General features: G+C 48.7%; 1 protein-coding gene across 1 annotated transcript in view; it reads left to right on the top strand.

Moving 5' to 3' along the window:
- Window positions 1-21,135, top strand: part of PAK5 (p21 (RAC1) activated kinase 5) — a 42,131-nt gene extending 20,996 nt beyond the window's left edge. Inside the window, exons 4-9 of the mRNA XM_060257301.1 lie at window positions 1,108-1,602; window positions 4,503-4,636; window positions 10,482-10,608; window positions 17,668-17,793; window positions 18,720-18,854; window positions 20,963-21,135. Of these exons, the coding sequence (XP_060113284.1) occupies window positions 1,108-1,602; window positions 4,503-4,636; window positions 10,482-10,608; window positions 17,668-17,793; window positions 18,720-18,854; window positions 20,963-21,118 (1,173 nt within the window). The 3' untranslated portion in view covers window positions 21,119-21,135. The remainder of the gene's footprint in view (window positions 1-1,107; window positions 1,603-4,502; window positions 4,637-10,481; window positions 10,609-17,667; window positions 17,794-18,719; window positions 18,855-20,962) is intronic.
- The last annotated feature ends 303 nt before the right edge of the window (window positions 21,136-21,438 follow it).

The raw sequence follows: 21,438 nt of genomic DNA, 5'->3' as shown, positions 1-21,438 counted from the left end.
ACTAAAGTAATGGTATGAAGGACAGGTTCTGAAAGAGACCGGAGCTGGTAGCTCTTTCCTTGCTTTCTCCAGAAGTCAATTCCACTGGGATCCTCTCTTGCCTGAAAATCTCAAGTGCTAAGAAAACCTAGGCTGCTTGGCAGAGCAGACTTGCTTTCTTGCAAGTACGCTGATTTCAAAGGAGTCAGAATGAAGGGTGTTGTGGTTAGGATTGCATTGCAAATGGAAGGTAAATATCAGTTGTAATTTTTGAGAGAGAGAGCAACTGATCCCATTCAGTTCAACGGGCAGGTTGGGAAATTATGGCTGTCGTTTTTCAGGAAATACCTGTTTATGCTGCCATTTAGGTTGTAACAAGGGGAAAGGATTCAGCCACAACCCCATGCCCTTAAAGCCTACTGAAGGCAATGATACTGGAGCAGCCTAATAGTACACACATCGCCGCTCCAGTCCTAATGGCATTTGAAGGGATAGTGTGAAGGTATTACCTGGCCAAGCTCTTGAACCTGGGAACTGTGCTGCAAGAGACTTATCACTGAGCCTTCCTGAAATGCCTTTTTGTGGGAGGGGAGGCAGCACAGTATAGCCAGATCTCACCAGGTCTCAGAATCTAAGCAGGATCAGTGCTTGGGTGGGGGAGCGGCAAGAAAAACTCTGCAGAGGAAGGCAGTAGGAAACCTCCGCTGCTTCTCAGTTGCCTTGAAAGCCCCTCTGTAAGTCAATTGGCAGCACGTATGTATGTAGGTACATTTGTGTGCAGTCAGGGGATTCGGTCCCCTCCCCGGAACGCTTCTGGTGCTTTTATCCAGAGGCACTGCTCTCCCTGACTGCAGAGTTATTTCATTCACCCAACTACTTGTGGTTGAGGGCGGGGTGGAGAGGGCAGGTCGGACTGAGAGGACTGCTTTGTGCCGGCTGGAACACATTTGGGAATCAGCAGGAGACTCTTGAGAGATTCCTTGTTTGGTGAGCCGGTCCTGCCCCGTTTGGTGAGTCCAACTTAAAGCACCAGTGGAGTCAGAAGTCTCCATCTCCTTGCCCCTTCCAGCTGCTCCTATCCCGTGTGCGTGAAACGAAGCTGACCTGTCTCCCTGCCTCTCTTCACAGCTGGATTATGACCGCGCCCAGATGGTTGTGAGCCCACCCTTGTCCGGATCGGACACTTACCCCCGAGGACCCACAAAGGTGCCTCAAGGTCAAAGCAAGGCCGGCTATTCCGGCAGCAGCTACCAGTACCCTGCAGTCTATCACAAGTTCTCTCACTTCCACCAACAGCCTTCGCAGCAGCCCAGCTCCCATTACATTTCCACGGCTTCCTACCCCAGCACCCTGAGCATCTCTTCCAGCACTTACCCCCCGCCCAGCTGGGGCTCGTCCTCGGACCAGCAGCCCTCCAGGGTGTCCCACGAGCAGTTCCGGGCGGCTCTGCAGCTCGTTGTGACCCCCGGGGACCCTCGGGAGTACCTGGACAACTTCATTAAAATCGGAGAAGGCTCCACGGGGATTGTCTGCATCGCCACAGAGAAGCACACGGGGAAGCAGGTGGCCGTGAAGAAGATGGACCTCCGGAAACAGCAACGGCGGGAACTGCTCTTCAATGAGGTAAGGCACTTTGCAGACGTGGGGACTTCTGGGAAATCTGGAGAATGCCTAAGGCAGAATGGGTTTGATCCTGCCAGATTTCCATTCATTCTCACCCCGTTCCCCTCCTCTTTGCAGTCTCCATACTCTCTGGTTTTTGTCCCAGCTTAGCCTTCCTGATGGTCCAGTAGGGTCACCAGGTCCAACTCAGAAAATATTTGGGCACTTTGAGGGTGGAGCTGGGAGACTTTGGGGGTGGAGCCGGGAGCCTTTCCCATTCCCTAAAATAAATAAATAAAAATACAGCAGTGCAGTTCCCCTGAATACAGTCTTCGTTTCCTCATACCCAGCAGCTAAACTTCCGCTAAATGAAAGTGAACACACACACACACAGAAAGAGCAGACAAAATAAACCCGGTTTTGCAAGCCATACTTTTGCTATCTCACTGGGGCAATTTATTCACATTGCTGAATGTAACCATCTTCTGTATTCCAATCAATTTCTTCAGACTAATAGAAAAATGAAAGAACAGCCTAGGGAGTGGAGTTTTCCTCCAAACAGAGGGACTGAAAGCAATGTGGCTCTGTCTGCTTGCCCTGCACCCCTGCAGCTTTCCTGCTGAGATTTAAAGGCATACACACATTCAGAAACTTCAAACAGTTGCAAGCCTTTTCTAAACCTGCCAAGGTTTGAAGGCACAAGGTAGCTGTTGGGGTGGGGCTTCCCATTGCCACCCTGCTGACTTACGGTTTGGAGGACCCTGAAAAACTGGGCCTGAGGACTGATAAGCCTATGGTCCACAAAGAGAGGGAGTCTTATTTTATGTTTAATATTCACACACAACCTTTCTGTTCTGGAACAGATCTTTTATACTTATGTTTCTGGTGTGTTTTATGCTTACCATATAGCCATATTTTATACTTACATTTCTACTCTGACCTTCTCAGGCTCCACCCCAAAAATCTCCAGGTATTTCCCAACCCAGAGCTGGCAACCCTACTAGTCAGTGTTGCGACAAAGGGCCTGAGATTGCAGGCACAGGCCCAGAGTCTCCAAGGAGAGGTATCAAAATGCCTCTTGGCCGAAGAGTTCCAGGATGTCTTGAATATATACCAAATTCTAGTTTTCCATCCACTTGGAGGCCCTCAATCAGAGAGCAACACATGGCTTTCCTGGAGAGGTGCTTTCGTGCTTTGCTGCTCCACTGCTGGGGAGGGTTTTTTCCCTGTTGTACCACCGCCAGGGGATGATATCCACTGGTGCCCAAAGCTCTGAGATCCCCGAGGAAGGTGGGGAAGCCTGTGTCTGGCCGCTGCAGCTGCCTGCATCTCAGGGTCCTGCCCCAGGAGTTCGAGCTGAGTCCAGGGTGGCAGCCTAAGGTATGAGGGAGGTGGGTGGATCCTGCTCGGCTCCTGCTGCATCGGGGAAATCCCTGACTTTGCCACCGGTGAGTCAGCCAAGAATGAGCCAGCTGCTGGTGTTATATGGCAGCCATTTTGTTTGGGAACCTATTTCCTGTTCTCTAAATTCCAGATGTGGCCACAAGCAAGGCTCAAAAGAGTCACTCCCTCCCCCACTCAGCCCTCCTGCAGGCCAGCTGCATTTGACAAGCCAGCACAAAGAGACTTCAGTGGCTGTACAGAAGGGAAAACCTTGAGAGTGCCAGCTGCCCTCACTGCTGCCAATCGATTCCCAAACTTCTTTACAACAATTACAGTTTCCTCGTGACTTTTTCAAGTCCTTTAAAAACATAAGAGAAGCCCTGTTGGATCAGGCCAATGGCCCATACAGTCCAGCACTCTGTCACATAAGAACATAAGAGAAGCTTTGTTGGATCAGGCCAGTGGCCTCTCCAGTCCAACACTCTGTGTCACACCGTGGCCATAAAAACCCAGATGCCATCAGGAGGTCTATCAGTGGAACCAGGACACTAGAAGTCCTCACACTGTGGCCCCCAAGCACCAGCACGACAGAGCGTCACTGCCCCAGACATAAGAACAGAAGAACAGCCATCAGGCCAATGGATCAGGCCAATGGCCCATCCAGTCCAACCCTCTGTGTCACACGGTGGCCAAAAAACCAGGCGCCATCAGGAGGTCCATCAGTGGGGCCAGGACACTAGAAGCCCTCCCACTGCTCCTCCAAGCACCAAGAATACAGAGCATTCCTGCCCCAGACAAAGAGTTCCAATAATACGCTGTGGCTAGTAGCCACTGGTGGACCTTTGCTCCAGATGTTTATCCAATCCCCTCTTGAAGCTGGCTATACTTGTAGCCACCGCCACCTCCTGAATTTCATGTGTTAATCACCCTTTGGGTGAAGAAGTACTTCCTTTTATCCGTTCTAACCCAACTGCTCAGCAATTTCATTGAGTGCCCATGAGTTCTCGTATTGTGAAAAAGGGAGAAAAGTACTTCTTTCTCTACCTTCTCCATCCCATGCAGAATCTTGTCAACCTCTATCATGTCACTCCTCAGTCAACATTTCTCCAAGCTAAAAAGTCCCAAGGGTTTTAACCTTTCTTCATAGGGAAAGTATTTCAACCCTTAATCATTCTAGTTGCCCTTCAGGGAGGGGGCCTACACCGCAGGGAATGAGGTTGCAAGCAGTGCCATGCATAAGATAAGATCAGGATGGCAAACAGTGCCATCCTAAGCAAACTTAAACCCTTCTAGATCCATTGATGTCAGTGGGCTTAGAAGGGCTTAAGTCTACTTAGGTTGGGTGCCATTAACAGCCCAGCTGCAAACCAGGATCTCACAACACTTCTCGTTCAAACGCCGGTTTTCCTGATGTCAAAGATGTGTTTATTCATTAGTAAAGCCAAAGGCTTTCTCGTTTGGAAAATGCTTCTTTGGAGAGAAGACGAAGACACATCTTAAAACATCCCCACCCGTTACAGACTCTTTTCTTCTCCTAGGTCGTTATAATGCGGGATTACCATCACGAAAACGTGGTCGACATGTACAACAGTTACCTGGTGGGAGACGAGCTGTGGGTGGTCATGGAGTTTCTGGAAGGCGGCGCCTTGACTGATATCGTGACTCATACCAGGTAAGCTCCATCAAGGATCCCGCAGGGGCCGGTTTCTGCAGGCGGCTTCTTCTAACGGCCCACCAAGAACTCAGCCACCTGCAGTGTTTGAAGAGTTCATATTCCTGGGGGGAGATGATCAAGACTGAACTTCTTTGGTGCGCATGTCGGAGAGCATCCTGCATGCATCAAAAGGCACCTAGGAGAATTCCAAGATGATGTCAAAGGAAAGGAACAGGCAGTGGCTAGGCTGTTTCTCTGTCATTATCAGCATCAGGGGAAGAATAAGGGTAGGAGAGTATAATGCCTGTTAATGCCTTCAGCTGTTTCTATGGCAACCCTATGGATTTACCAAGAAGATTCTGATTGTTTCTCTAAAAGTGGATGCACCTAAGAACATAAGAGCAGTTATCAGACAGGGCATCTACTCAAGGATCAGATCGACAGGGCATCTACTCAAGTCTCTCAGTGGCCAACCAGCTACAAGCAGGTCTCCTTGGGATCCAGTGTGGTGTAGTGGTTAGCAGGGGTGGAATTCTAGCCGGAGCTCCTTTGCATATTAGGCCACACACCCCTGCTGTAGCCAATCCTCCTGGAGCTTACAGGGCTCTTTTTTATAAGCTCTTGGAAGATTGGCTACATCAAGAGTGTGTGGCCTAATATGCAAAGGAGCTCCTGCTAAAATTCCACCCCTTGTGGTTAGAGTCTTGGACTGGAATCAGATTCCAATCCCTCTACTTCCTTGAAGCTCACTTGGTGACCCTGGACCACTGACTTTATCTTGGACTTCCCTGCCTCACAGGGAAGTTGGGAGGATAAAATAGGGGAGGGAGAATCACGTACTCTGGGCTGAGCTGCTTGGAATCAAGGTGGGATGGGAAGGTACCAAGTGGGTACAGAATAGGGGTGTGTATTCGGCATAAACCAAGCCTGGAAAATACCTTACCATTATTGTTCAGTTATTATTTAAACCGAATACAGATCAGATTATCTGTTCGGCTACCAGTATAGCTGAAGAAGAAGATACTGGATTTATATCCCGCCCTCCACTCCGAAGAATCTCAGAGTGGCTCACAATCTCCTTTCCCTTCCTCCCCCACAACAGACACCCTGTGGGGTGGGTGGGGCTGAGAGGGCTCTCACAGGACAACCTCTGCCAGAGCTATGGCTGACCCAGTGCCAACAGGGGAGACCAACCAGATCAAGAATGGACTCCTGCAGCCTCAGCTAAAAGCCTGGCGGAACAGCTCTGTTTTACAGGCCCTACGAAAGGCTAATAAGCCAGGTAGGGCCCGGATCTCAATAGGGAGCTGATTCCACTGGTCGGGGTCAGGACTGAAAAAGCCCTGGTCCTAGTTGAGGCAAGGCGGGCATCTCTTGGGTCGGGGACGGCCAACAGATGTTGGGAGGCCGAACGTATCGACCTCCTGGGCATATATGGGACTCCTCTCCCAGCTTGGTTTAAACTGAGCCTCAGCCAAGGCAGCATGGAATTCTCAGCTCCTGCCACCTCAGCCAATCCTGGGCTCACTCGTCTTGCAGTTCGATTCCCCATTATAACCTGCAGGGACCATTGACTGTAATGGTCTCCACAGGGTATAACGGAGCTGAAAAAAATTGGGTTTCCCGAATATTCCCCAAATCCAAATGCCATACTGGCATTGGGATTGAGGAATATTGGAAAACACTGATATTCTCCAGGTTCAATATACCCAGACCCCAAAAAACACCAAGGGTTTGTTTGCATACCCCCAGTACAGACACTGGACTTCTCTCTGTTCTTGCCCTCCTGCCCTATTATATGGAGACTGTATGCCTTGTAGACAGTGTGACTAGTCCTCAGCTATTTGGTCTAGTTGCCTTTTAAAGCCGTCTGAACTAGTCTTTGTGCTATGCTAGTGAATTCCACAAGCTCTTTGAGTGAAGAAGGACTTCCATTCATCTGGGTCTCTTCTCCTGGCCATGAACGTTGTGAGGTGGCTGTGAATTCTACTGTCATCAGAGAAGGAAGAAGACCCATTTCTGACCCACTCAGTTGTTTGGTTTGGAGCCATTAAACCCCTGCCTTCTGCTCTCCACATTTAAACTTTAAATGGCTCGCAAACCTGTTCGAATGGGTTCAGTTCGGGAATCGGTGTATCTGTTCATGTAAGTTTCATGGTTCAGCCATGAACCGAACTGCAAAAAAATCAGGTTTGCGCCTCTCCTTACTTCATTGCTTGGATTTAAAACAGTCCAGCTAGATGCTAAACCACCAAAGCAAGCCTTTGCAAAGGACTGCCTGAAGCGCTGACTTCGCAGGTTGTTCCAGCCCCTGCCTAGAAACATAGAATCACAGAGTTGGAAGGAGTTGTACAGGCCGTCTAGTCCATGCTCATGTGGCTTTTGTCCAGAGGAACAAGCTAGTTGGGTCACCCCACTGAAAACCAGTGGGAAACTTAAGAACATAAGAGAAGCCATGTTGGATCAGGCCAGTGGCCCCTCCAGTCCAACACTCTGTGTCACATAAGAGAAGCCATGTTGGATCAGGCCAGTGGCCCCTCCAGTCCAACACTCTGTGTCACATAAGAACATAAGAGAAGCCATGTTGGGTCAGGCCAATGGCCCATCCAGTCCAACACTCTGTGTCACACAGTGGCAAAAAAATTTATATATACACACACACTGTGGCTAATAGCCACTGATGGACCTCTGCTCCATATTTTTATGTAAACCCCTCTTGAAGGTGGCTATGCTTGTGGCCGCCACCACCTCCTGTGGCAGTGAATTCCACATGTTAATCACCCTTTGGGTGAAGAAGTACTTCCTTTTATCCGTTTTAACCTGTCTGCTCAACAATTTCATCGAATGCCCATGAGTTCTTGTATTGTGAGAAAGGGAGAAAAGTACTTCTTTCTCTGCTTTCTCCATCCCATGCATTATCTTGTAAACCTCTATCAAGTCACCCCGCAGTCGATGTTTCTCCAAGCTAAAGAGCCCCAAGCATTTCAACCTTTCTTCATAGGGAAGGTGCTCCAGCCCTTTAATCATTCTAGTTGCCCTTTTCTGGACTTCCTCCAATGCTATAATATCCTTTTTGAGGTGCGGCGACCAGAACTGCACACTTCTTGTGAGGCCCCTAAAACTCCCATCCTGGAATTCTGCCTTGCTCCAGTCTTCAGCATCTGGCTCGAGGAAGAGTTCTGCATCAACTGGAAGTGTGCATGCTGCATTTGGCACACTTACTGACCCTGGAACGGTGGCCCATCATCTCATTTGTCCAGCCACTTTCCTCATGTAGAACTGCAGCTATTTTTGTTTTCTCACCCACAGGCCACAAAGATTCTCCAAGCCTTCATTAAGCACTATTTTCTGAAATGTTAGTCACTGTGCCAAATATTTTGACAGGAACTTAATTGCAAACAGATGCTTCCAGAAAACTCTTTTTCAAGTGCTGCCATTATGGTTGGATGCATTAGAATAACTCCTTAATCTTCTTTTGAACATTTCTGTGACCCTCCCGCTAAGATTTGATTCCAGGGCTTGTGACATTTGCATAAATAGTGTGAGGCACGGGGGAGGGAGAACACTGATCACAGTCTGTTGGATGGCCCCGGGAAGGGGGCTCAGGATCGGTCTTTGCCTCAAGAGGAGGCGTCCCAAAGATGAGATGCCCTGTTTGGAAGCCTCCTTCAGTAGGCAAGGACAGCAAGGGGCTCAGAGCACTGGGCAGTTATCTGGAGGGGGTGGCAGTGAACAGGACATGGAACCACACCACACTCTATCCCCTCACCCAGTGATGCTGGGGACCCAGCCTCCTGTTTTCCCTGGGGCCCCAGAATCTCTAAGACCGTCGAGTGGTCCACTGGATCACTGAATGCGCCCGCTTCAAGAACCACAAGAGGCTCTCCTTTGGGACGGGCACGAACCAGCTCACAAATAGAGTTCATCACAAATTGTGGCCAGTTCATGGTTTGCAAAGCAATGTTTGCAAACTGAAGAACCGCCACAAACTTTTGCAGATTTTGATGCAGTTTGAGGCAGTTCATGGAGAGCAGAAGGCAGGGGCTTAATGGCTCTGAGCCATTTAAACCCCTGCTTTGTGATCTTCATGAGAAACCGTGGGGAGCAGAAAGCAGGCCACACACCCCTGATGCAGCCAGTCCTCCTGGAGTTTACAGTAGGCCCTGCATGAAGAGCCCTGGAAGCTCTTGGAGGATTGGCTACATCAGGGGTGTGTGGCCTAATATGCAGAAGAGCTCCTGCTACAAAAAAGCCCTGCTCTTTAAACTTATGGTGTCCCGTTATAGAATTTTCCAGGCAAGAGAGGTGGTTTGCCATTTCCTGCCTCTCTGTGTAGTGACCCTGGGCTTTCTTGGTGGTCTCCCATCCAACTAGAGTGGACCCTCCTTCACTTCAGGATCCTTGGATGCTTGGAATCCATGACATGGCTGCCATTGAGTGGAACAAAACTAAAAATACTGACTGGGGTCTTCCTTGGTAATCTCCCTTCCAACTACTAAACAGGGTAGACTCAAATTAGCTTCTGAGATCTGATGAGAGTGGGCCAACCTGAGCTATGTAGGTCCGGGTTCTCAACTGAAGAAGAAGAAGATATTGGATTTATATCCCACCCTCCACTCCGAAGAGTCTCAGAGCGGCTCACAATCTCCTTTACCTCCCCCCACCACAACAGACACCCTGTGAGGTAGATGAAGATATTGGATTTATATCCCGCCCTCCACTCCAAAGAGTCTCAGAGCGGCTCACAATCTCCTTTCCCTTCCTCCCCCACAACAGACACCCTGTGAGGTAGATGAAGATATTGGATTTATATCCCGCCCTCCACTCCAAAGAGTCTCAGAGCGGCTCACAATCTCCTTTCCCTTCCTCCCCCACAACAGACACCCTGTGAGGTAGATGAAGATATTGGATTTATATCCCGCCCTCCACTCCAAAGAGTCTCAGAGCGGCTCACAATCTCCTTTCCCTTCCTCCCCCACAACAGACACCCTGTGAGGTAGATTAAGATATTGGATGTATATCCTGCCCTCCACTCCAAAGAGTCTCAGAGCGGCTCACAATCTCCTTTCCCTTCCTCCCCCACAACAGACACCCTGTGAGGTAGATGAAGTTATTGGATTTATATCCCGCCCTCCACTCCGAAGAGTCTCAGAGCGGCTCACAATCTCCTTTACCTTCCTCCCCCACAACAGACACCCTGTGCGGTAGATGAAGATATTGGATTTATATCCCGCCCTCCACTCCAAAGAGTCTCAGAGCGGCTCACAATCTCCTTTACCTTCCTCCCCCACAACAGACACCCTGTGAGGTAGATGAAGATATTGGATTTATATCCCGCCCTCCACTCCAAAGAGTCTCAGAGCGGCTCACAATCTCCTTTCCCTTCCTCCCCCACAACAGACACCCTGAGAGGTAGATGAAGATATTGGATTTATATCCCGCCCTCCACTCTGAAGAGTCTCAGAGCGGCTCACAATCTCCTTTCCCTTCCTCCCCCACAACAGACACCCTGTGAGGTAGATGAAGATATTGGATTTATATCCCACCCTCCACTCCGAAGAGTCTCAGAGCGACTTACAATCTCCTTTCCCATCCTCCACCAAAACAGACACCCTGTGAGGTGGGTGGGGCTGGAGAGGGCTCTCACAGCAGCTGCCCTTTCAAGGACAACTCTGCAAGAGCTATGGCTGACCCAAGGCCTTTCCAGCAGCTGCAAGTGGAGGAGTGAGGAATCAAACCCGGTTCTCCCAGATAAGAGTCCACACACTTAACCACTACACCAAACTGGCTCTGGTACTTTGGAAGAAATTTTCACATTTTCTCTCTCTGTCTCTGTCTCTCTCTCCCTCCCTCCCCATTCCAGAATGAATGAAGAGCAGATTGCCACCGTTTGCCTGTCTGTCTTAAGAGCCCTCTCCTACTTGCACAACCAAGGGGTCATCCACCGGGATATAAAGAGCGACTCTATACTCCTTACAAGTGATGGGCGGGTGAGTATCCATTGCTTCTTCTGCTGGTGGTGGTGGTGGGGACAGAAAGGGACTGTGCTAGGAGGGATATGAACACGGGTCTAACGAGCTGTGTGGAAAGGAATCCTAGAAGACCTAGGCCAGGATGCAATAAGGGTCCACACAACCTCCCGGCAGTGTTCCCTCTAGGCCGAGTTAGCGTGAGCTAGCTCACAGATTTTTAGCCTCCAGATCACACATTTTTGTCCTAGCTCAGGAAGGAGGACCCCAGAGCACAGTAGCTCACAACTTGCATGCCAGTAGCTCACAAAGTAGAATTTTTGCTCACAGCTTAGAGGGAACATTGCCCCCTGGTCCTCTGTAAAGATGAGAAGCCTTTGGCAAAGAGTTTGGGGCAAATCCTAGAAAAGAACCATAGAGTTTGGGAAAAATGCTCTAGAGTCGCAGACAAATGCTAGAGTATTATCCCAACTTAATGATATCATGATGCTCCCCCATCCTCCCTCCTTTTCCAGATTAAGAACATAAGAACATAAGAGAAGCCATGTTGGATCAGGCCAATGGCCCATCCAGTCCAACACTCTGTGTCACATAAGAGAAGCCATGTTGGATCAGGCCACTGGCCGCTCCAGTCCAACACTCTGTGTCACATAAGAACATAAGAGAAGCCATGTTGGATCAGGCCAATGGCCCATCCAGTCCAACACTCTGGGTCACATAAGAGAAGCCATGTTGGAGCAGACCAATGGCCCATCCAGTCCAACACTCTGTGTCACATAAGAACATAAGAGAAGCCCTGTTGGATCAGGCCAATGGCCCATCCAGTCCAACACTCTGTGTCACACAGTGGCCAAAATGTTTTTATACACACACACACACACACACACACTGTGGCTAATAGCCACTGATGGACCTCTGCTCCATATTTTTATCTAAACCCCTCTTGAAGGTGACAATACTTGTGGCCGCCACCACCTCCTGTGGCAGTGAATTCCACATGTTAATCACCCTTTGGGTGAAGAAGTACTTCCTTTTATCCGTTTTAACCTGTCTGCTCAGATTCTTTTTTCTCTGCCTACACTCACACTTGTTAACATTTCTGTAGAAATATTCTGACCCAGTCTAAGATGCTATGGAGCTTTAAAAAACCTTTGTTGATATACAGCTGAATATATCTGAACAGAGGATCCTAGCCCAATGAGTGTTCAATAGTCATGCCGCTAAAAAGCTGTGATCTGGTCTCTGCGTTGCAGATGCACGCGCAAAGTCTCCTTAAGCCTCTTGTGCTTGTTATGCGCCACGCACACCTTTGTCGCGGAGAGGCTGCATAATCAAATTAGTTTCCCTTTTCTGAGACACGGATCTCGTTTGTTGGAGGGAAATGAGATACACAGAAGCCTCTCGCATTCTCCCCCCCCCCCCCCCCCCGCAAGTGGTTCTGGCACCAGACAGGCATCGCGCTGTCTATTCTTTCACCCCCCAAAATAAGCCTTGGCTGAGGCTGTCTTGGTTTTATAAATAGCAGCTATTCTTCCTAATTTTTTGTTCCCCTGATGTTGGAGTTGAGTGGTGGGAGAAGGGAGTGAGAAGCCCTTGATTAAAAGTACCCCTGCACCCGTGCCAAAGCAAGATTGACAAGGCCGATAATAAAATCCCTGGTCTCCACAATGCGGTAATTTGTGATGCGTCCTTCCTAGCTCTTCCTGCAGCTTCTCCTTCCAGATCCCAAACTGTGGGCCTGACATGACAAATGGGCTGTCTGTCGAAGAGGTTGCAGCATCCATTTCTGACATTAAACTCCAAGCCGGTGCTCCACCATCAGCCCCTCAGCTGTCACGATGTGCAGCCGCCTTCTGCAGAACTGATTTTGCTGCAGATAAAGAGAATGTTTCCTTAATATGCTTAAAGCGCGCAGTTATTCACCACGTCGTCTACCCACGCAGTAGCTGTTGTAGTCAGAGTACCTGAGAGCCAAGAACAAAAAGCACAAAGTCTGCCTTGTGTGTTTTTTCACTGACGGTGAGAACAGCTGGGCCCAAAATCAGATGTGCTGTGCAATCCTTGAGCCACTTAAACTACCATTTTTGAAGTCAGTTCCTCTCCTCTATCAAGAGCCCCGTGGCGCAGAGTGGTAAAGCTGCAGTACTGCAGTCGCAGCCCTCTGCTCACGACCTGAGTTCGATCCCGGCGGAAGCTGGTTCAGGTATCCGGCTCCAGGTTCTCAGCCTTCCATCCTTCCGAGGTTGGTAAAATGAGTCCCCAGCTTGCTGGGGGGAAAGTGTAGAGGACTGGGGAAGGCAATGGCAAACCACCCGGTAAAAGTCTGCCATGGAAACATTGTGAAAGCAACGTCACCCCAGAGTCAGAAACGACTGGTGCTTGCACAGGGGACCTTTCCTTTCCTTTCCCCTCCTCTTCCCCACCTTTGTGGCCACATCCAGTGTTTCAGCAAAGGGCCCACATGACTTCTAACATGTCCCAGAAGTTATGTAGACATGTAGGGCAGAGCCCAGTTATCTGAGCCAAAGCTTTGGGGCAGAAGCCAATTCTACCATAGAGTTTTTGCCTCAAAACCAGACCATCTCCCCACGGGCCCTAAGTCACTTCCGGATCATGCTACAGTCCCTTTTTTTTTTTTACTGTAAGTCCTCTCTATTGGCTAGCTGATCAGTGGGGGCGAGGCCTGGCAGAGGGGGATTCTCACCTCCTGGGGGGGTGAATCAGTATTCCCTTTGTGCCCCCACATAAGCATCTGTTCTGTTTCTGAACCTTTTTTTCTGTGTCTGATGGTTGAAAAACCATCTTCAGACTTCGTCTGTTAATAAACCAAACCATGGTTGGAGATCCTGGTTTGATGAATCCTAGTGAAATGAAATGGCCTGCGTTTAGACAGAGACTGATTCCACACTAACCTTACTCCACGCCAGGTTTCTCTCCGTTTCACACCAGCTGCTCCGTGCCATCATTTTGTGCAGGGGAAACCCACGATTTGCCACACCACAGCGTAAACCTGTTTTTCAGGTTTACAATGCGATGCAGCAAATCGTGGGTTTCCCCCACAAAATGGTGGCACGGGGCAGCTGGTGCGAAATCGCTAACTTGCTCCAGAGAGAAACGGAAGCCTGGTGTGGAACAAGGTTAGTGTGGACTCAGCCACACACTCTATCGATAGTTAGTTGAGTTTAAATCATGTTGTTATGTTTGAACTGAGCCCTTATTTTATCCACTGCAATTCAGGGTAGAGGGAACAACGTAAGAGCCCCGTCTAGGAAGAATGTTGTGACCTTTGGCCCATTGGTTTATGTAGGGCTTGAAAAGGAATCACTTTCATTGGTGGGCAGTATCAGCCAGCGATGGAACACCTGCTGAATTAACACTGGCCTTTACCTGGCCTGAAAAAGGGGTGGGATCAAAATAGAGACAGACTGGAACTAAAACCCACTTTTTCTGCCTAGTCCATCAGCCGGAGAAGCATAAACATTCTTCTTCTCTGTGACCAATTTGGAATGGTACAATTCTATGGTGTGACATAATGGTTCATGTTGTGGCCCCCCTGGTGGACCACCTGATGGCACCTGGGGGGGAGGTTGGCCACTGTGTGACACAGAGTGTTGGACTGGATGGGCCACTGCCCTGATCCAACATGCCTTCTCTTATGTTCTTATGTGACACAGAGTGTTAGACTGGATGAGTCATTGGCCTGATCCAACATGGCTTCTCTTATGTTCTTATGTGACACAGAGTGTTGGACTGGATGGGCCACTGCCCTGATCCAACATGGCTTCTCTTATGTTCTTATGTGACACAGAGTGTTGGACTGGATGAGTCATTGGCCTGATCCAACAGGGCTTCTCTTATCTCCTTATGTGACACAGAGTGTTGGACTGGATGGGCCATTGGCCTGATCCAACAGGCTTCTCTTATCTTCTTATGTGATACAGAGTGTTGGACTTGATGGGCCATTGGCCTGATCCAACAGGGCTTCTCTTATCTTCTTATGTGACAGAGTGTTGGACTGGATGGGCCATTGGGCTGATCCAACAGGGCTTCTCTTATGTTCTTATGTGACACAGAGTGTTGGACTGGATGGGCCATTGGCCTGATCCAACATGGCTTCTCTTATGTTCTTATGTGACACAGAGTGTTGGACTGGAGGGGCCGTTGGCCTGATCCAACAGGGCTTCTCTTATGTTCTTATGTGACACAGAGTGTTGGACTGGATGGGCATTGGCCTGATCCAACATGGCTTCTCTTATGTTCTTATGTGACACAGAGTGTTGGACTGGATGAGTCATTGGCCTGATCCAAGATGGCTTCTCTTATGTTGACGTCAGTCTGACTTCAATACCGGGAAAGTTGGTAGAAACTATTATCAAGGACAGAATGAGTAGGCACATTGATGAACACGGGTTATTGAGGAAGACTCAGAATGGGTTCTGCAAGGGAAGATCTTGCCTCACTAACCTGTTACATTTCTTTGAGGGGGTGAACAAACATGTGGACAAAGGAGACCCAATAGATGTTGTTTACCTTGACTTCCAGAAAGCTTTTGATAAAGTTCCTCATCAAAGGCTCCTTAGAAAGCTTGAGAGTCATGGAGTAAAAGGACAGGTCCTCTTGTGGATCAAAAACTGGCTGAGTAATAGGAAGCAGAGAGTGAGTATAAATGGGCAGTCTTCGCAGTGGAGGACGGTAAGCAGTGGGGTGCCGCAGGGCTCGGTACTGGGTCCCATGCTCTTTAACTTGTTCATAAATGATTTAGAGTTGGGAGTGAGCAGTGAAGTGGCCAAGTTTGCGGATGACACTAAATTGTTCAGGGTGGTGAGAACCAGAGAGGATTGTGAGGAACTCCAAAGGGATCTGTTGAGGCTGGGTGAGTGGGCGTCAACGTGGCAGATGCGGTTCAATGTGGCCAAGTGCAAAGTAATGCACATTGGGGCCAAGAATCCCAGCTACAAATACAAGTTGATGGGGTGTGAACTGGCAGAGACTGACCAAGAGAGAGATCTTGGGGTCGTGGTAGATAACTCACTGAAAATGTCAAGACAGTGTGCATTTGCAATAAAAAAGGCCAACGCCATGCTGGGAATTATTAGGAAGGGAATTGAAAACAAATCAGCCAGTATCATAATGCCCCTGTATAAATCGATGGTGCGGTCTCATTTGGAGTACTGTGTGCAGTTCTGGTCGCCGCACCTCAAAAAGGATATTATAGCATTGGAGAAAGTCCAGAGAAGGGCAACTAGAATGATTAAAGGGCTGGAGCACTTTCCCTATGAAGAAAGGTTGAAACGCTTGGGACTCTTTAGCTTGGAGAAACGTCGACTGCGGGGTGACATGATAGAGGTTTACAAGATAATGCATGGGATGGAGAAAGTAGAGAAAGAAGTACTTTTCTCCCTTTCTCACAATACAAGAACTCGTGGGCATTCGATGAAATTGCTGAGCAGACAGGTTAAAACGGATAAAAGGAAGTACTTCTTCACCCAAAGGGTGATTAACATGTGGAATTCACTGCCACAGGAGGTGGTGGCGGCCACAAGTATGGCCACCTTCAAGAGGGGTTTAGATAGAAATATGGAGCACAGGTCCATCGGTGGCTATTAGCCACAGTGTATGTGTGTATATAAAATTTTTTGCCACTGTGTGACACAGAGTGTTGGACTTGATGGGCTGTTGGCCTGATCCAACATGGCTTCTCTTATGTTCTTATGTTCTTATTTGACACAGAGTGCTGGACTGGAGGGGCCACTGCCCTGATCCAACATGGCTTCTCTTATGTTCTTCTGTGACACAGAGTGTTGGACTGGATGGGCCACTGCCCTGATCCAACATGGCTTCTCTTATGTTCTTATTTGACACAGAGTGTTGGACTGGATGGGCCATTGGCCTGATCCAAGATGGCTTCCCTTATGTTCTTATGTGACACAGAGTGTTGGACTGGATGGGCCACTGCCCTGATCCAACATGGCTTCTCTTATGTTCTTATGTGACACAGAGTGTTGGACTGGATGGGCCACTGCCCTGATCCAACATGGCTTCTCTTATGTTCTTATTTGACACAGAGTGTTGGACTGGATGGGCCATTGGCCTGATCCAAGATGGCTTCTCTTATGTTCTTATGTGACACAGAGTGTTGGACTGGATGGGCCACTGCCCTGATCCAACATGGCTTCTCTTATGTTCTTATGTGACACAGAGTGTTGGACTGGAGGGGCCACTGGCCTGATCCAACATGGCTTCTCTTATATTCTTATGTGACACAGAGTGTTGGACTGGATGGGCCACTGCCCTGATCCAACATGGCTTCTCTTATGTTCTTATGTGACACAGAGTGTTGGACTGAATGGGCCACTGGCCTGATCCAACATGGCTTCTCTTATGTTCTTATGTGACAGAGTGTTGGACTGGATGGGCCATTGGTCTGATCCAACATGGCTTCTCTTATGTTCTTATGTGACACAGAATGTTGGACTGGATTGGCCACTGGCCTGATCCAACAGGGCTTCTCTTATGTTCTTATGTGACACAGAGTGTTGGACTGGATGGGCCACTGGCCTGATCCAACATGGCTTCTCTTATGTTCTTAGGTTATGCTGGGACTGGGGAGACGAAAGTTCAAGTGTTCCTTCAGCCATGATGTTTCCTGGGTGGACTCTCAGCGTAAACTGTCTCACAGGGCGGTTGTGAGCAGGGCTGTTTTGGTAGCAGGAACTCCTTTGCATATTAGGCCACACACCCCTGATGTAGCCAATCCTCCAAGAGCTTACAGGGCTCTTACAACAGGGCCTACTGTAAGTTCCAAGAGGATTGGCTATATCAGGGGTGTGTGGCCTAATATGCAAAGGTGTTCCTGCTACAGAAAAAGCTCTGGTCATGAGGACACCATAGATGCCACTCAGACCGCCCTGGAGGACAGGGCAAATGTTTCACAAAAATATCACCAAGAATAACCTTGCAGGATTTTACAGAGAGAGTTATCGATATTGCAATGAGTAGAATTATAAATCTCTGCTCACTATGTAGGTATGAAAGCTACTCCAAGCCTGTTGTTTTTCTGATGCACAGTTTGTTTTTCAGATAAAACTATCCGACTTTGGGTTCTGTGCCCAAGTTTCAAAAGATGTTCCCAAGAGGAAATCGCTTGTTGGAACCCCGTACTGGATGGCCCCGGAAGTTATCTCTAGGCTGCCTTATGGGACAGAAGTAAGAAAGAACTGGGAACTTGCTACAAGCAGCAATAATGCTTACAAAATGCAATAAATGCAATAAAAATGCAACAATAATGCAACAAAAAAGGCCAACGCTATGCTGGGAATTATTAGGAAGGGAACGAAAACATATCAGCCAGTATCATAATGCCCCTGTATAAATCGATGGTGCGGTCTCATTTGGAATACTGTGTGCAATTCTGGTCACTGCACCTCAAAAAGGATATTATAACATTGAAAAAAGTGCAGAAAAGGGCAACTAGAATGATTAAAGGGTTGGAACACTTTCCCTATGAAGAAAGGTTAAAATGCTTGGGGCTCTTTAGCTTGGAGAAACGTCGACTGAGGGGTGACATGATAGAGGTTGACAAGATTATGCATGGGATAGAGGGTAGAGAAGGAAGTACATTTCTCCCTTCTCCACGAGAACTTGTTGAGATTCAATGAAATTGCTGAGCAGTCAGGTTAGAATTGATAAAAGGGAGTCCTTCTTCATCCAAAGGGTGATTAACACATGGAATTCACTGCCACAGGAGGTGTTGCTGGCTACAAGCATAGGCGGCTTCAAGAGGGGATTGGATCAACATATGGAGCAGAGGTCCATCAGTGGCTATTAGCCACAGCATATTGTTGGAACTCTCTGTCTGGGGCAGGGATGCTCCATCTTCTTGGTGCTTGTGGGGCAAGAGGGAGGAGGGCTTCAGGAGTTCTGGCCCCACTGATGGACCTCCTGGTGGCACCTGGAGGGTTTTTTTGGCCACTGTGTGACACAGAGTGTTGGACTGGATGGGCCATTGGCCTGATCCAACTTGGCTTCTCTTATGTTCTTCCAAAAGGACCAAAGGCTCTTGTGGTTAAGTGTCTGTAAAAGGCTGAGCTCTCCAGCTCTTTCACTTCTGTGCTCACTGGCTGTCTTTGCAGGTGGATATCTGGTCCCTTGGAATCATGGTCATGGAAATGATCGACGGAGAGCCACCGTATTTCAATGAGCCACCTCTCCAGGCAATGCGCAGGATCCGAGACAACTTGCCGCCAAGAGTGAAGGATCTGCACAAGGTGAGACTGCCCATGTTTCTGTGGCCTGCACTCCCTCAGCATCTCCAGCGTATTCCTGAGCAAATAGATCCTAAATATGGGGTCTCTCTCTGTTTCAGTCACAAGCTAGGATAAGGCTCTCTCTCAGACCAATTCCACACTAGACTTTTAATCCTGGTTTAGTCCTGTCCCCAAGCTGGCATTTACGCTGAAATCATAGAAGCATACCACCAAAGGACATATATGGACATATGAAGCTGCCTTATACCAAATCAGACCGTGGGTCCATCAAAGTCAGTCTTGTCTACTCAGACTGGCAGCGGCTCTCCAGGGTCTCAAGCTGAGGTTTTTCACACCTCTTTGCCTGGACCCTTTTTTGGAGATGCCAGGGATTGAACCTGGGACCTTCTGCTTACCAATCAGATGCTTTGCCACTGAGCCACCATCCGTCCCATATATATGAACATGTGAAGCTGCCTTCTACTGAATCAGACCCTCGGTCCATCAAAGTCAGTATTGTCCATTCAGACTGGCAGCGGCTCTCCAGGGTCTCCAGGTGAGGTTTTTCATGCCTATTTGCCTGGACACTTTTTTAGTTGGAGATGCCGGGGGTTGAATCTGGGACCTTCTGCTTACCAAGCACATGCTCTACAACTGGAGTTTATTTTTAGACTGCTACATTGTTCTTAAATTGTATATTGTTTTATTATTTATATATCTGATTTTAACCTGCTGTTACCTGCTCAGAGCCCATTTGGGAAAGGGTGGGCTATAAACTGAAAATAAATAAATAAAATCATAGAGTCCTAAAGCTGATTCTATGGTTCTAGTGTAGAATGTCAGTTTTTTGGGGACAGGGCTAAACCAGGATTAAAGGTCTAGTGTGGTGCCAGTTTCTACACTCACATTTTTCCTAGTGATACATCGGCACACAGCTGTGCGGATACATGCATAAAACCCATACCTCTAAACAACACAAATCGCTATCCCAGACACAATGGATGAACTGACTTCTCAGTGTAGGTGCACACCCGCACACATATCTGCCCTTCTTCAAATACCGCCTCCTTGCAGAGAAGGGTTGCATGGGAAATCATGTTCAGTGAGAGGTGACAGGAAGCGTCTTCTTGAGAGCCAGTTTGGTGTAGTGGTGAAGTGTGCAGACGCTTATCTGGGAGAACCGGGTTTGATTCCCCACTCCTCTGCTTGCAGCTGCTGGAATGGCCTTGGGTCAGCCATAGCTATTGCAGGACTTGTCCTTGAAAGGGCAGCTTCTGGGAGAACTCTCTCAGCCCCACCCACCTCACAGGGTTTGATTCCCCACTCCTCCACTTGCAGCTGCTGGAATGGCCTTGGGTCAGCCATGGCTTTCGCATGAGTTCTCCTTGAAAGGGCAGCTGCTGGGAGAGCCCTCTCCAGCCCCACCCACCTCACAGGGTGTCTGTTGTGGGGGAAGAAGGGAAAGGAGATTGTGAGCCGCTCTGAGACTCTTCGGAGTGGAGGGCGGGATATAAATCCAATGTTTTCATCTACCTCACAGGGTGTCTGTTGTGGTGGGGGGAGGTAAAGGAGATTGTGAGCTGGTCTGAGACTCTTTGGAGTGGAGGGCGGGATATAAATCCAATATCTTCATCTACCTCACAGGGTGTCTGTTGTGGTGGGGGGAGGTAAAGGAGATTGTGAGCTGCTCTGAGACTCTTTGGAGTGGAGGGCGGGATATAAATCCAATATCTTCATCTACCTCACAGGGTGTCTGTTGTGGTGGGGGGAGGTAAAGGAGATTGTGAGCTGCTCTGAGACTCTTTGGAGTGGAGGGCGGGATATAAATCCAATATCTTCTTCTACCTCACAGGGTGTCTGTTGTGGTGGGGGGAGGTAAAGGAGATTGTGAGCTGCTCTGAGACTCTTTGGAGTGGAGGGCGGGATATAAATCCAATATCTTCTTCTACCTCACAGGGTGTCTGTTGTGGTGGGGGGAGGTAAAGGAGATTGTGAGCTGCTCTGAGACTCTTTGGAGTGGAGGGCGGGATATAAATCCAATATCTTCTTCTTCTTCTTCAAGCATCATCGTTGTCAAACGATTTCAGGGTCTGATGTCATTTTACTGGATTGTCCTTGCCTTTCCCCAGGTTTCCTCAGTCCTCCGTGGCTTTCTTGATGTGATGCTGGTGAGAGAACCTTCTCAGAGAGGAACGGCTCAAGAACTGTTGAGGCACCCCTTCCTAAAACTGGCCAGCCCTCCCTCCTGCATCGTGCCCCTCATGAGGCAGTACAGGCACCGCTGAGGTCTCTGTCTCTCACTCTCTCTTGCTCTCTCTGTGGCACAGAAATCCACAGGAAACTGGATGCTGAGCAGAAGGCACTCATGAGCAGAACAGCAGAGGTGATCGACCACTCGAGCCCAACACTAGGAAAGAGGCCAGCCTAGAATGACGAAGGGGTTTCTTCACTTGCAGCCTGGACGTTGCAGCCGATACTCTGATGTGGGAGGCCTTCTCCACAGTCTGGTGGTGTCTTAGCCTCAGCAGAAGGACGTGACCCTACTTGGAAATGGGGACTGGCTCGTAGCACAACAGACAGAACACCTGGATGTTATTTAGAATCT

The sequence above is a fragment of the Heteronotia binoei genome, chromosome 1 (assembly GCF_032191835.1).
Source record: "Heteronotia binoei isolate CCM8104 ecotype False Entrance Well chromosome 1, APGP_CSIRO_Hbin_v1, whole genome shotgun sequence".
In the NCBI taxonomy this organism is placed as follows: domain Eukaryota; kingdom Metazoa; phylum Chordata; class Lepidosauria; order Squamata; family Gekkonidae; genus Heteronotia; species Heteronotia binoei.
The sequence above is the reverse complement of the archived record's forward strand: the minus strand, read 5'-3'. Positions and strand labels throughout refer to the sequence as shown.